The following is a 15,345-nucleotide window of genomic DNA, read 5'->3' as shown; positions in this document are numbered from 1 at the left end:
TAGAAGACGAAGTGCCCCATGTTTTTGTTTATAAGCAATACAGTTAAACGAATGGAATTGTATTTATAATTTAAAAAAAAACTATATATTAACAAACAATAGCTTTTAGCATTTCATTTTTTAAATCTACTTATGTTATAAGCTAGTAATAATAATACTATTATTTTATAATATCAAAAGAATTATATTTAACATAATAATTAAAAAATATTTAACATAATATTATTAGGTTAAATATTAGCATTTATTAAAAACATATGTTTTTATTGATATATTTTTTTACAGATCTTAAAATGGTTAGAAATAGAATTAAAAAAACAAATAAAGTTGCTATACCAAGTGAAACAATGAAAGTAGCTGTTAATAAAGTTTTAGAAGGAACACAACTGAATGTTGTAGCACGTCAGTTTAACATAGATAGAATGACTTTAAAAAGATATTGTCGTAAAAAGAGGCTTAATCCAAATGAAGCTTTCAAGCCTAACTACAACAATAGACAAGTTTTTACAGCAGAAGATGAAAAAAGTTTATCAAGTTATTTACTAATTGCATCAAAAATCGATCAACAGCTTTTAACAAACACACTGTAAGAGAGTTTTTTCAAAATCTTAAAACGGTAAGAAATCGATATAAATATAATCCTAACTGTATATATAATGTTGATGAAACTGGTTTAACAACCGTTCAAAAGCCGGTAAAGGTTTTAGCTGGTAGAGGAAGCAAACAAGTTAGAAGAATCACATCTGCAGAACGAGGAACATTGGTAACTGCATGTTGTGCCTCTAATGCTATTGGAAATTCCATTCCTCCATTATTTATTTTTCCTAGGGTAAAGGAATCTCCAGTTTTGTTACTTCTCGACAGTCATGAAAGTCATATTTCTGTTAAAGGCTTGGAGCTTGCAATTCAACACGGAATTACAACGATAAGTTTTCCTCCCCATTGCAGCCATAAATTGCAGCCATTAGATAAAACTGTTTTTGGACCATTGAAAAGGTTTTACAATTCTGCATGTGATAATTGGATGGTTTCAAACCCAAGACCAATGACCATTTATGATATTGTTTCAATAGTTCGAGAACCGTATACAAAAGCTTTCTCACCATCTAATATACAGACAGGATTTAGAGTAGCTGGCATTGAGCCATTCAATTCTGAAATTTTCAAAGATGACGAATATTTACCATCATCAGTTACAGATAGAGCTGCTCCAGATACAGTTACTATCACTCCTGTCAACAACATGGAATCTGAAATGATACCAGCACATGTTAATCACATAGAGTCTGAAATAACTATAGTAAATATTGAAACAAGTATTTTAAACAAAGTGTCAACAAGTGTTGCTTCTATAATCTCACCTGAGGTTTTAAAACCTTACCCAAAAGCATCTGCCAGAAAAAAAAATGTTAAAAGTAGGCAGTTAAAAACAAGGATCTTGACTGATACTCCTGTCAGAAATGAAATTCGTTTGTCAAAAGAAAAGAAAATTTTGAAGCAAACCAAAAATCAACAAAAAGTCTCCACAAAAGATAAGAAAGAAACTAAGAATTACTTGCTTAGGAATAAAAAACAATGTAAACCAAAAGCTGCTTCACAACTTGACTTTCACAAATGATGAAATATTCTTAATCAAAATATTGTACTTTTAACAAGTTTTGTAAACTTAAAAGTTGTATTCTTATTTCAGTCTTTATATTTCAGTTCTTATAAATTTCAAGTTGTTGTAAAGTTTAAACGTATATAAAGCGGGTAGCTTATAGCTGCTGTGATTTATACATTTTTTAATTAAAAATTAGACTAGTGGGTTTAACTGCTATATTTAAAAAATAATTAAAAAATTTAGATGTATTATATGTTATACAATATTACCCTTTGACTAAATTATTTACAAGATTTAGTTATAGAAGTGTTAAACGTTTAGATAATATTACGCATATAAGATCAATGTGCCCCAAGTCGGAGATCATAGTACCCCATAGTTTGGGGTACATTGATCTTTTGAGAGGGTTGTTTAAAAGTTAAAATTATTCATGTTTATCATTTTTTTAAAACAAAATATTTATATATTCCAAAAGCCAGATAGTTCTACATGTGTTTCGTAGTTAATAAGTTTTTACATCTCTTTCAGGTTCTGCGCAATTTTCAAAACACTGCTACGGCGATCAATGCGCCCCCATCTCCCCTACCTTTTGATTAGTCTCTGAAAACTTTTCTGGAAGAAAACCTCTAGAAAAATCTATGTAAACTGTTTCATATATGCACCTTAAAAAAGTTTCCTTAGAAACAAACAGCAACAAGAACATTTAACTTATTTTATAACTAGTATCTTTTTCATAACTTAAAATTATTGGTAATATAATCTCGTTTCAGCCATGAGAAGCTTTTTGTCATATATTGAACGAACACGCTTTAAAAGTTGGTTTTAATCTTTCTTTACAGATATTAGTCTTTTTCTTAAAATTTGCCAAAATTAAAAATGTTTAAAATATAAAAAGTTTAGACATCGTTGAGCTTATGATCTTATTTTTTAAGTTTCTATTCAACTAAAAAGGATCCGGATGGCTTTTATAATAAAATAATGAAAGTAATTATTATTCAAGACCAAATATTTAATTTTTGTGTCAAATATTGTAACTTCTGATTGTTTATGAATACAAAAATATGCTTATATCATCTGTTATAATATACCCTAAGGAATATGTACACCTTTTTTTAACTTGATATGATAACGGTATCAATTTTTAGCTTGTAACAAATACAGTGAAGGCTCTATATAAGCAACTCATTCGAACCAATTTCAATAAAAAAGTTTGTAAAAATACTCACCGTTATTTCTTTCACCAACTAAACTTTCAGTTTAGTTAGAAAAAGAAATAAGTAAAATATTTCCACTTATTTCTTTTACTAACTAAGCTATGTAGAATAAATAAATTCAGTTTTATTTTACAAAAGAAAATATTTTATTATTATCATATAAGCGCAGTTAATAATTTTATTTAAAAAAATTAAACAATCAAATTTTAATAAATCTTTGGTTTAGTACAGGACTAATTACCAAAACAGACAGAAACAATTACATATATTTGTTCATGATAGCTTTTTATCTTATTTTTAGTAACAAATGAACCTCATTGCAGGGTAAGTAATTTTATTTTGGGCATTCTATAACTAAATTAATAGAATTTATAACACCATTGATGTTTTTATTGGAGTCATCCAACGTTTTTTCATTTTCTTCAACAGGAGTAGCTTCACTTTTACTTCAGGATTTTCTTCAAGGTTAAATCGATGGTTTGCATCGCTTGTTCCACTTGCCCACTCCATAATTTCAGTATCTGCTAAATTACAATAATTAAATATTGAATTATACAATCTTACAAAGGAAATATCATCTTCTTCTGAAAAGTGATTGAAAGGAAGATAACCAAGTAGATATTTGCGATAGTGTTGTTTTATTGATTTTATCACATTTTGATCTAGTGGTTGCACTAATGATGTGTTATTAGGGGGAAAAAACATAACTCTGAAATTCGGGTTACAAGTAAAATTATTCTCAAACCCATGGCAAGTTGCACTATCTACTAAGGGAAGGGCTTTTACGAGAAGGTTTTTAGTTTCTATGTGTCGAGCTACTGAAGGTATGAATATATCATTTAACCAGTCATTAAAAAGTGTATAAGTTTGCCAAGCGTTTTTGGATGATTTGTATTATACTGGCAAATTAATATTTTTGAAGCAGCAGGGAGATTTTGATTTACCTCTCATTATCAAATCTAATTTATGCATACCTGTAGCGTTTACGCATGGCATAATTGTTACTATTTTATTCATTGCTTTTCTTCCACCATCGGATTTTTCAAAAAATGTGTTACATTAGTTTTATTGGGCAAGCTTTTTAAGACGAGACCAGTTTTGTCGCAATTATATACCTGTTTAGGCAAAAAGCCATTATCAGCAATGTAATTTTAAAATTTATTTTTAATTGAATTAGCTAGCTCCATATTGCATGACACTCTCTTCACAAGCAGACAAAATCTGTAAACCGTGGCATTTTTTAAATTTCGTTAACCATCCATTAATTGCACAAATTGTTTCAAGTCCATTATTCAATCTATTTACTTCGGAGTAATTCCATGTCAAAACAACCAGGGCATACAACCCTATGTCTTTGGATTTTTTTTATATTTTTACCATAGTTAGTAGTTAGCCTTTAAACGTGTGAATTCTAAAATTAAGTGACTTAGTTAATCTCAAGGTGAGGAATTTAAATATATAAATAAAAAACTCATTTTATAATTAAAAAGTACCTAAATATCAATTATAAATGTTAAAATAATGGACACCTGCCACTGTAAAATTTTTAGGTGTGCGGTAAATTTTTTAAGCCTTAAATTTCAAATTAGGTCATTGTATGTTTGAAGAACATTGTGTGAAAAAATCATTTATGCCAAATACATAGTTTTGAAAATATTTTACTTTTGTACTAAAAATGTATATACAATTACAGGGGCGGACCACGATATTTTGGTGTTTGAAATAAATAACTTCCAGCTAAGTTCTATACTCCAAACCTTTGAATGTTCATACTTATGTCATTTAAGGATGTTTTGCAAAAAATTGCGCTGCGAAGAGGCTGGTAACAAAATACCCTAAAAAATAGAATCATCCGCCCAAGCGTGAAGGGAATTGATTTTTTCAAACAGAAAAATTACTTACTTTAATAAGACTAAAAATTGTGCATATTTTTAAAATTTTGTCAAAAAATCATTTGGCATTCAGAAGGTATAACCATGTAAAGTTTACAACCCCCTCAAAACGAGGGGGGTTGTTTAATTAGGTATGATTTCTAAACAAATCATTATTTTTCAATGAAATTTTATTACCTTAAAGAAATTTCTACCTAGTTTAGGATATTAGAATTCATATTTCAAAAAATTAATTTCCCCCACGTTTTAGATTTCTAATTTTTAGGGTATTTTTGTTCGCAAGTTCTTTGCAGCGCAAATTTTTGCAAAACATCTGCCTAAAAAATGACATAAGTATGAACATTCAAAGGTTTGGAATATAGAACTTACCTGGAAGTTATTTAACTCAAACACCAAAAAATCGTGGATCCGCTCCTGAATTAAACGTGCAATTTTTATTTCTTTTCCTAAGAGTAATTCCATTTCAAAACAACCAGGCGATACAACCCTAAATTCACTGATTTTTTTTTTCAATTTTCGCCAAAGTACTTTAGGAAAAAATGATAATTCCTACCTAAATCTAAATCTAGGTGGTTCTCAAGTTATGAAAGTTTTTTTAATGTAATTTTTGTTTCCTTTTTGTTTCTTGGTTCCTTGTCTTTTCCAATTATCAAAGTTTAATTGCTGAATTCAGACATATTCATCTAATTTAAATGTTGCAATTAGTTCTACATAAATAATGTAATTAATACTTGTGCATTTTTAAATTTGCAAGTATAACATTTTTTAATTCATTATCAAAATGATTTGATGTGATATTGGTAATGTTTTGAAGTCAGAATGCCATAAAACCTCATACTCTAGAAATAAAGAGATTTTTTTACTACATGACCTAGACACTGATACTCGTCAAAACATTTTATGGAGATCTGAGTTGCGTGCTTGTGAAGAACTATTCAGCATTTGTAATCACCATTTTCACTACTTTGGAAAAAGATTTGAAAAGAAAAATGGCAATTGTTGTAATGTTTATAATGTGCATAAAAAAAAAAAAAAGGTAATTTGATTTCAAATATATTTTATGTAATTATATCAAAGAAACCCTTCTTCAATTTTCAAATTGTATTACTTTTCTGATGGATGTGGAGGACAGTATAAAAATTTTCAAAATCTATGCCATCACTCAGAAGATTTTTTATTGAATCCTGAATGGATATTTTTTGCAACCAGTCATGGCAAATCTTCTTGTGATGCAATAGGTGATATAGTAAAACGAACAACAGCAAGAAAACGTCCAAAGAAAAATCAAATACTAACAATCGATGCAATGTTTGAATTTCGCTTTAAAAAAACGCTCACAATAAAATTCTTTAAAATTGATAAAGGAACTATGGTTAATGTTAGAGCTACATAAAATAAACGATTTGAGAAGGGAAAAACAATACCAGGAGGTCGAGGATTTCACCATTGCATACCAGTTTTGAAAGCATTTATGTTATTTAAAAAAACTAGTAACAATATAAATCCAAAATCTATTAATATAACTAAAAAATCAAGTTACCAAAATTTAAGTTTGATAAATTTTGAGCTAATGCAGAAATACAAATATTACACATGTACATATGACTCGTTTTGGTGAATTGCAGTAGTTGAAGAAAAAGATGAAGAATATAATGATATAAAAATAAAGTTTATGCATCCACACGGTCCATCTGAACAGTTTTTCTGGCCGAAAAGGAATGATTATTGTTGGATACCAATCACCAATAACATTTTGGTGCACTTATTAATGTAATAACATTAATAAGTGCACCAAAAATAATATCAGACAAATATAAACTTTCAAAAAAAGATTTTAACAAAATTAATAAGTATATATTTGTAAATCAATAATTTTTAATGGATATATTATAAAAAATTGTATATCAATTCAAGTATGAATCATTTTTATTTATTTTGAATACTACGATAAGCGAAATATGCTATATTTTCTTTTTTTGTAATATTTTTCATTTAATTTTTAAACTATGTATTTGGCAGAAATGATTTTTTCACACAATGTTCTTCAAACATACAATGATCTAATTTGAAATTTTAGGCTTAAAAAATTTACCACTCATCTAAAAATTTTACTGGGGCAGGTGTCCATGATTTTAACATTTATAATTGATATTTAGGTACTTTTTAATTATAAAATGTGTTTTTTATTTATATATTCAAATTCCTCACCTAGAAATTAACTAAGTAACTTATTTTTAGAACTCAAATGTTTATAGACTTGGTTTTATAAGGAGAAATGTAAATTTAAAAATGGCGGAAAATGACCAAAACAATAATAGTAGCCAAAATTAAAACAACCATTACTCACGAACCGTTGGGAGTTAGACCTTGAAATTTTGGGATTTATCTTATTTTATAATGTACTAACTATGGTAAAAGTATAAAAAAAATCCAAGGACATAGGGTTGCATTTAAAAAAAAAATTGGTTGTTTTGACGTGGAATTACTCTTCGAGTGCTTTTAAATTTTGTCATTTCATTTGGAATTAAATTGTTTGACTGTCGTTGCTCCAAGAACCAAGAAAACACTGTATCGTCAATTTCATTATATTTTATTGTCTTCATTCGCTTAATCTTACTCTGATTCACATACGTTTCGGTTGCATATTCTTCTAAATTTTATTTATTTTTGTTTACTTTTTTTATTTTTGTTTCGTGTAATTATTGTAGATTTAGCAACTTTATTTTCGTTACAAATGTCCTTTGTTTTCTCACCATTTTTAATAAATAGTTTATCTTTTAACAATATTGAACGTCTTTTTTTCTACTGATTAAAGTTTTATGGTTGAATTTAAAGCACAAAAATATTAATTAATTTATTATCTAACAGAAACTAACAGAATTCAAATAACTATTCTATTTAACAGAAATTCACATTAATACTGGCAGCAAAAAACACAAACATATACAAATAACAGAATTTTTTATAATTTGAGGTGATATTGTTGTGAACAGCTGATTTTACTTCTGAATTAGCCTAAACTTAACTCAAATATTTAGCTTTAAAAAAATAAGTTGCTTATTCAGAACAGTTGAGCTAAAAAAAGTTGCTTGTATAGAGGTTGCTTATAAAGAATGTTGATTATAGAGAGGTTGCTCATATTGAGCGTTCAATGAACTAAAAGTTTATCATTAATTTTTTTTTTTTAATTGTGTAATTAAGACTTTTTTATCCAAAAAAGAGTAGATTTTTGTAAATGGTTCATAATAGCACACTTTTTGTAAAAAACTAAAATCAATCACCCTTTGAAATTAGAAATATTTTTTTTTTAATGGACCTCCTTAAACTAATATATTCGTTCCCGAGTTTTACCGAATATTCGAATATCAATTAGTGAGTTATTCTACATACAAATTGAAAGAGAAAATCTTTTATGGAAGAAAATAAAAATAAATGAAAATAGTAAAGCGAGAGCAATATTTGTCCTTGTGTTCCCTCATTATTTCTATAAGTTAAGAAATTCGACCACAATTATTGTATTCGGATTTCCTAATAGGGGCTTAAAGACCGTGAAATCGTTTTAAAAATATATTAGTAAATGAAATTATCGGAAGAATACCTAATCAAATACTAAACAAAGACTTCAGGTTTTAATGAATATTCGTTAACAAATAGTATAAACGAAAATTCGTCCCTCAAATTATTAGAAACATAACTGAAGGTTTGCCAGGTGGTGACCAATTTCGTATTACGTAAGGTGAGGGAATAGTACGCATAGTGAAGGAATAAAAATTAAACGAAAACTTTAAAAAAGGCGCTTAAGCGGCATTGTAAATAAAAATACGTTACTTATATATATAAAAAAAAACACGTTATTTCTATAGAAAACAAATTAAAATATCCAGTATATCATTCCAACAACTATTATTGTCATCGCTTTACCAAGATTTTTTTTTCTGTGAAGCTTTGAATTTAGATATCGACATTTGATTCTTTATATTTCATTTACGTTGGAGTTAAATCTTAAATTTCTATAATCGACTAATTAGATGCTATCAAACCTGAGAAAATTTAAACATCTCAGTTAAGCACATTTTGTTCTTTCTAGGTGATCACTAAGCCATTAAAAAGCAAAAAATATCTGTTTATTTTAAATACATTAAAAAATAACTGTTATATTAAAATGCTTAAAATTTGTAATCATTAAGATATACAGTTGTTTTTTTGCTTTTAAGTAAAGAAAGTTAATGTCTCAATCTTTAGTACAAAGATTTGGATTTTTTGTTACTGTAGCACCTTTTTTTTAAAACAAAAAAACACGTCACTTTGTTGTCTGTTGTTTAAAATTATATGCTTATTTAGTTAATTTACATTCTTCTACTGTAACTGTTACTTCATGAGTAAAACATTTTTTTTAATTTGGTTTTTTCCTTAAATATTGGTGCATTTTTATGTTTTCTTGATATAATTTACGGTTTTTTAAGTCTTCTGTCTTCTTTTTATCGTTAACTCTCTTCTTTACGTTCTGTTAACTTCTAGCTGGAATAACTGAATTTATATAAAGGTTGTAAATCTTTACAAATCAACAAATAGCTGTATTTTTTTTTACAGCAAACCACTTAATCCTAATTTAAAAATGTATTTTGTTGTTAAAAAAAGATTAAACACTTAAAATATTATTTTTATTTTTGAATTAAAAAAAGTAAGTGAAATTTTAGGCCTAATGCCTTAAGTACTTTTACACTATCATGCACTTCTACAGAGTCGAAAATGTATTTTTAGTTTTGATGTTGATTTTATAAGTTGATCAAACAAATGGTTTTTAGATTAGGATTGGATTTTTTTAAGCAGAACTTCAGGCAATTTCTGTGAAAAGTGCTGCTTTTTGTATAAAAATTTTTCTTTTTTCATTCCATTTATAACTAAATTTTGATGTTATTGAATTTTTAATTAAGCTTACTTCATTATTTCAAACAAATTTAAATGAAAAAGTTTAAGCTGCCTGCTACCAATCAAGTCAACCAATCACAATCAATCAAGTCAACTAATCAAGCCACAATTCTTGACACTTGGGGCTACTTTAAGAAACAGAGCTCTGAGATTAATGAAAAAAAGGATTGTAAAAAATATAACATCGAAACACATCAAGCACAAATACAATGTGAAAAAATTACTCAAGGTATATGCTTATTAACAACTATTAAACAAAAGTTTAATCATGGTTTTTGATTTTGTTCATCTAAAAATGATCTGTAAAATCTGCTATAGTTAATTATAGGGTAAACAGATAAATTTAATTATTAAAACTGATTTTTTTATTTACACAATTTATTATAGGCTCTAATTTCTTTCCACATGAAAATGAGAATGAGGGTGTTGATGGAGAGGAAATTTTTAATTTATTTACTGATGATAATGATCTGGTAAAAGCAGTTGAAAACACAGAAAGTGTTGAACAAGAAGTGTATTTAGATACAAGATTTAAACAGGGTAGTTGTTGTGAGGTTATTCCTGGATTTGATGAAGACATTGGATCAACTTATATATATCCAATAAATTACCCAATAAGAGACTATCAATTCAACATTGTGAGAAAAGCGTTACTTGAAAATACTCTTGTTGTTCTTCCAACTGGTTTAGGAAAAACTTTCCTTGCATCTGTAGTAATGTACAACTTTTATCGATGGTATCCTAAAGGAAAGTTGATATTTATGGCTCCTACAAAACCTTTAGTTGCCCAGCAAATTGAAGCATGCTACAAAATCACAGGAATTCCTCAAGTTGATACAGTAGAAATGACAGGTATTTAAAATAAAACTTTAAACTTATATAATATAAATAAAATTACAATATTTTCAGTCTTACTTACTCAAGCTTACTTACAGCTTACTCAAGTTTACTTACAACCATATTTACTCGAGCACAGTTTTCCTGATTTTTACATAATGTTATGTGCATTATGTAGATAGGTTAAGTTTGAAATTTCAGACTTCCAAGTACAACGGTTCAGAAATTATAGCCTAAGAAACATGACACAGTGCCCCCCCCCCCCCATTTGATTTACAAATGGTCAAAACAGACTACTTTAGAGCTGTATAACTTTTTTCTCACTTTCAACAAGTGTCTCATTTTTTCTAGAACTATTTTCTGGATAGTTCTCTCTTTAAAAAAGTGGTTTTTATTAACTTGTGCTAAATTAGAAAAAAATTATGACCTCCTCAACTTTGGAAAAAATCCTAAAATTGCTAAAATATGCCAAAATGAAACTAACTGCAGCATTACTCTATTCATCCACAAGACTTTACAGATAAGTTTTCTGATTAGCTACTACTGTCTGCAATAAATGGGCAAAATATAGGCAGCTTGTTGCAGTTTAGAACTTAAATATATCTAAAAGCAAAATGTCCACTCGCCTAAAAAGTCCAATTTTTAGGCATTTTGAGATGCTTGTAAATTTTTCTAACGCATTGTTTTGATCTAAGATTAACAGCATATAAGACCATTAGACCCAACAATCTGAAAATGCAATCATCGTAAACTTGTCTAATCCACACCAAAATGCCAGCATTTTTAAATAACCCTATTTTTCAATCATCAACGGTTGAATGTGTTACTAGAAACCAGTGCCCCTCTAATCTGCCAACTGGTCTATGTGAAGGGTGCAACTAATTATAAGTCATTTCTTAATAAAATAAAAGATATAGTTGATTGTCCTCTCCTTGATCTGGTTTTTATAGTAGATAGGGGCACAAATAAAGGGGGCAGTAACTTTTTAGAGACCTTCATTACGGTTCAAATAAAGGTCTCTAAATTAATTTAGATATTTAGATACTTAATATCTAAATAAATTTCAAAATGAAACCATTTTTTCTTCAAATTCTGTTTCATTATAGGTAATCAGTGGTCTGTATTTGGTCTGGACCCCCCCTCCCTCACTCACTAAGGAGAGGGGGAGGGGGTTTGGGGTGGCACCAATCAAAGGGGGAAGGGGTGCAACCAACTTTCAGTAATAAAATTAACTTTTGTTAATTCCCTTTTAAGACCATTACATTGTATATTTGCTGGAAAATCTAGCACACTTTTTTGATAGTCACTATCAAAGTTTGAATCTTATGGTAAAAGCATGAAAAAATGCCATAAAGATCTAATGGCCTTAACTGTATATTCATTAGAAAATGAATTACGTATGTTTCATGCTAGAAAATGAATTCTTGTATCTTTGTAAGTTGGTTGCCGCCCTTCCCCCTCGATTGGTGCCACCTTAAACCCCTTCTCCCTGCCCCTCACCATTTTTTTTTTGTGGCAAATATTGTTTTTTTGCTAAAAAATACCAATGTTGGGCAATATTTCTGCTAAAATTCTTCAAGACAGAGGGAGGGAGGTTACTGCTACCCAAATGTTTTTCCTAGAATAGTCCCTGATTGTAATTCTGCATATTGTGTAATATTTCAGTTAGAGACAGCTGAAATATGATTACCCTCGAAATTTGAGAGAATTAGGATGAAGAATTGGTTGTGAATTTAATTTTTAGATTTGTAGGATTATGCAAAAAAAAACCACCTTTAAAAGCATTATATGCGAAAATTGACATTTTTAATATCTTCATATTTAAATGTTTTTTAATATTATTTGCATTGTTGAATGATTTAAATATATGAAATTATATAACAATTAAGTTTTTTAAAAAATAAACAGTTAAATTTATAATGAGTCCACAGACAGTACAGCAGGGATGCATAGTCCTAAAAAGGACTCCAGATTTAAAAGTCACAAAAATATTATTTCTTCCTAGTTTTTGGTATCCAAGAGCTCTAAAAATATAAAAAAAGCTTATAAACTACCAATGGTAAAAAAAATTAATAACAATAACAATAAAAATAACAATAAGTAAAAAAAATATCAATAAGTACCGAAGCATTAAATCTCATAAGTTTTTTTCTTATAGCAGATCATAAGTCAACTAATATGTTTAGAGCTTTTAGACACCAGAGACCTAGAAAAAAGTCATTTCTGAGAAGATAAAATCATTTTACAAGTAATGTAGCTTGGTTTGAATAAAATGTGTTTATTAGTAACAGCACGATTGTCTGCTGTAGCACAATTGATCTGGTTGAGAAATAAGATGCTTTTCATGTTTATTTGCCTTTGTTTTAAACAGATCTCCAATCAACTTAAATTTCTTAACATTCCAAATCCAAAGGAGTTTTTTACTTCAAAACCTCAACAGCTATCAACAATGTGATGATTGAGCTCTTGAATTAACTTCATACAAATTTCTTGGTTTGAATTCTTCGGTATGGGTCATTCCATGTTAAATCAACCCCAAAAAAAAACTTTCGGGACCATGCCATTTCAGATTTTGATGATTTTTGGAATACAAGCTCATATTAATGAAAGAAAACTTCACTCTAAATTTTAGTGTCTGACTCCTTACAATTTCAGAGATATCGTTACTCAGTCCCAATCTCTTTTTTGATTATATTTTTCAGCGTCGTTTTCTTTTTAAGCTAATTACATAACACAATTAGCTTTAACTTATGAAGTACTTGCTCAATAGTGTTAAAAATTTGTACCTAACTATTTTTTAGAGAGAAGAGCTAAAAAATGATACCTAAAACACTAAAAAACTTAAGCTTCTTTATGAAAATTCAATTTCAAAATGGTGTAACACTTTTTATAAGTTTTTTGATGCCCCATACAAAAAAGAGTATATCTTGAGATGCCTAAAAGATATGATTCTGAAATTTTTTCCTATGGTTCTATATATAACAAACTCATTATTACAAAAAACTGCAGAGGTTTTCTTTTTTAAATCTGATTTATTTGCATTGAAAGTTTTATAAAAAAATTTAAAAAAATAGTTTTTTAATAATGAAAAAAAAATTATATACATTCATTTTTGCATTGTTTTAAAAAGATTTTAGAATCTCAGGTACAGTATAAACTTGTTTGCATTTCACATTAAAGATATTTATACACAATGCTTAATGATTAATACTTTATGCTTGATGAAGGATTTTCTATTTTCTATTTCATTATTTTAGGAGATAATAATAGGAAAAAATTAACAAAATAACTAACAGTTGTAGAAAGATAATCGGAGGTTTGTTAATTAAAAACTCAAAAACTCAAAAGACTTTGCTAATAATAAAGAGAAGACTGATAGATAAGAGTTAGAAGAGTTGAAGTATTCTCCAGAGTTTTCAAAAAATAGAAAGATGTTATTTTCCAGAAAGCAGAAAACAAGATTTGGTTGAGATTAAGTAGATTAGAGAGAATTAAAAAGAGTTTTGCACTTTTAGAGGAACTCAAAAATGAGTGCTAAACACTAAAAAATTAAAGCTTTTATCTGAAAATTTAGTTTCAAAATAATGTAAAGTTTTTTGATGTCCCGTACAAAATATGTTTATTTTGAGATGCCTGAAAGACATGATTATAAATTTTTTTTCTAATGTTCTAAATATATAACAAAGCCATAAAACAAAAAAAACTGCAATGGTAATTTTTTTTAAATCAGATTCATTTGCATTTAAAGTTTTATATTTCTAAACCTGTAAAAATATTGAAATTCCAAAATTAATCACGGAAATAATTAAATTGTAAAAATAAAATAATTAAAATAAGGCGATAAGAGTTAACAATCTTTAACAGTTTCATAAAAAATTAATTCTCTGGTATAAAGTTTACTCAGCTTTCTTTAATACTTTGATGATCAATTTCACTGATTTTGTATTGTCTTCCTGTGACAATTGTTGGAATATTAATCATTAAGAATAAGTTTGTTGATGGAACCCAGCACACACCATCTCTAGAAGGCTGGTAATATGACCTTGAAGGGTAAAATGGATGCATAAATCTAACTTGAAAGTCTTTAATTTCAACATCAATATCCTCCACTAGTCCAATCTATGGGTTGTTTTTATAAATCAAACATGCAAACATTTCAATGCTTATATTAGGCAAGCAATCTTTAATAATCTCATCAGTTTGAAAATAAAAACGAATGAATAATCTTTTTGTTCAGAAACAACTTTAGTTCCAATTTTTGTGTTACTTGTTAGAATGAAATTGTGATAGCTGCGGGTGCTTGATAATGATTTTAAAAACCTTTAAAAAAAGTTTATATTTGAGTTATGTTTGACTTCTTAGATACGTATCAGAAACTAATTCCTATGATTTCATTTTGGTTAAAAAAAAAACATTCTAGAGGCTGTAAATATGATTTGTTGTTGCTCAATGAAGGCTAGCAATTGAAGTTAGTCTTTTAACAATCCCACCAAAACCATTATTGGGTGGTTTACCATGACTTGTTGCCAAGAAAAACCATGTACATTTCATAGCAAAATCTTGCCCATAGTGGCATATATTTATTAAGTGTTCGCAATTTTGTACTGGCCAGCACATCCTTCTGAAAAGTAATGAACAGTTTCTATTTGATGAGAAATATTGCTTTTAATATGTTCCATTGATAACTTCATCTCATGATATACCATATCTACATCATGCAACATATCATCTGAGACAAAACATATTGAATTACATTTAAGGACATTATTTACTTTATAATAAACTACTGTAGGATGCAATGTTGCTCGAATTTTGTTCCAGTGAAAAATTTGTACTTCGTCTTGTACAACAAACTCATAATTTTCACAAC

General features: G+C 28.1%; 1 protein-coding gene across 4 annotated transcripts in view; it reads left to right on the top strand.

Moving 5' to 3' along the window:
• The first annotated feature begins 8,635 nt into the window (after window positions 1–8,635).
• The window catches only part of LOC105847408 (Fanconi anemia group M protein), a 48,204-nt gene continuing 41,494 nt past the window's right edge, over window positions 8,636–15,345 (top strand). For 3 of the 4 annotated variants that reach the window (XR_010640604.1, XM_065804626.1, XM_065804625.1), the window contains exons 1-2: window positions 8,636–9,867; window positions 10,026–10,490. Coding sequence is in view for 3 of the 4 variants with exons in the window: in XM_065804626.1 (XP_065660698.1) it covers window positions 9,672–9,867; window positions 10,026–10,490 (661 nt within the window). In the remaining variant the exon portion in view is untranslated. The remainder of the gene's footprint in view (window positions 9,868–10,025; window positions 10,491–15,345) is intronic. The other variant, XM_065804627.1, reaches the window with a different exon arrangement.

The sequence above is a fragment of the Hydra vulgaris genome, chromosome 09, assembly GCF_038396675.1.
Source record: "Hydra vulgaris chromosome 09, alternate assembly HydraT2T_AEP".
Classification (NCBI taxonomy): Eukaryota; Metazoa; Cnidaria; class Hydrozoa; order Anthoathecata; family Hydridae; genus Hydra; species Hydra vulgaris.
This window is presented reverse-complemented; position numbering and strand designations above follow the sequence as displayed.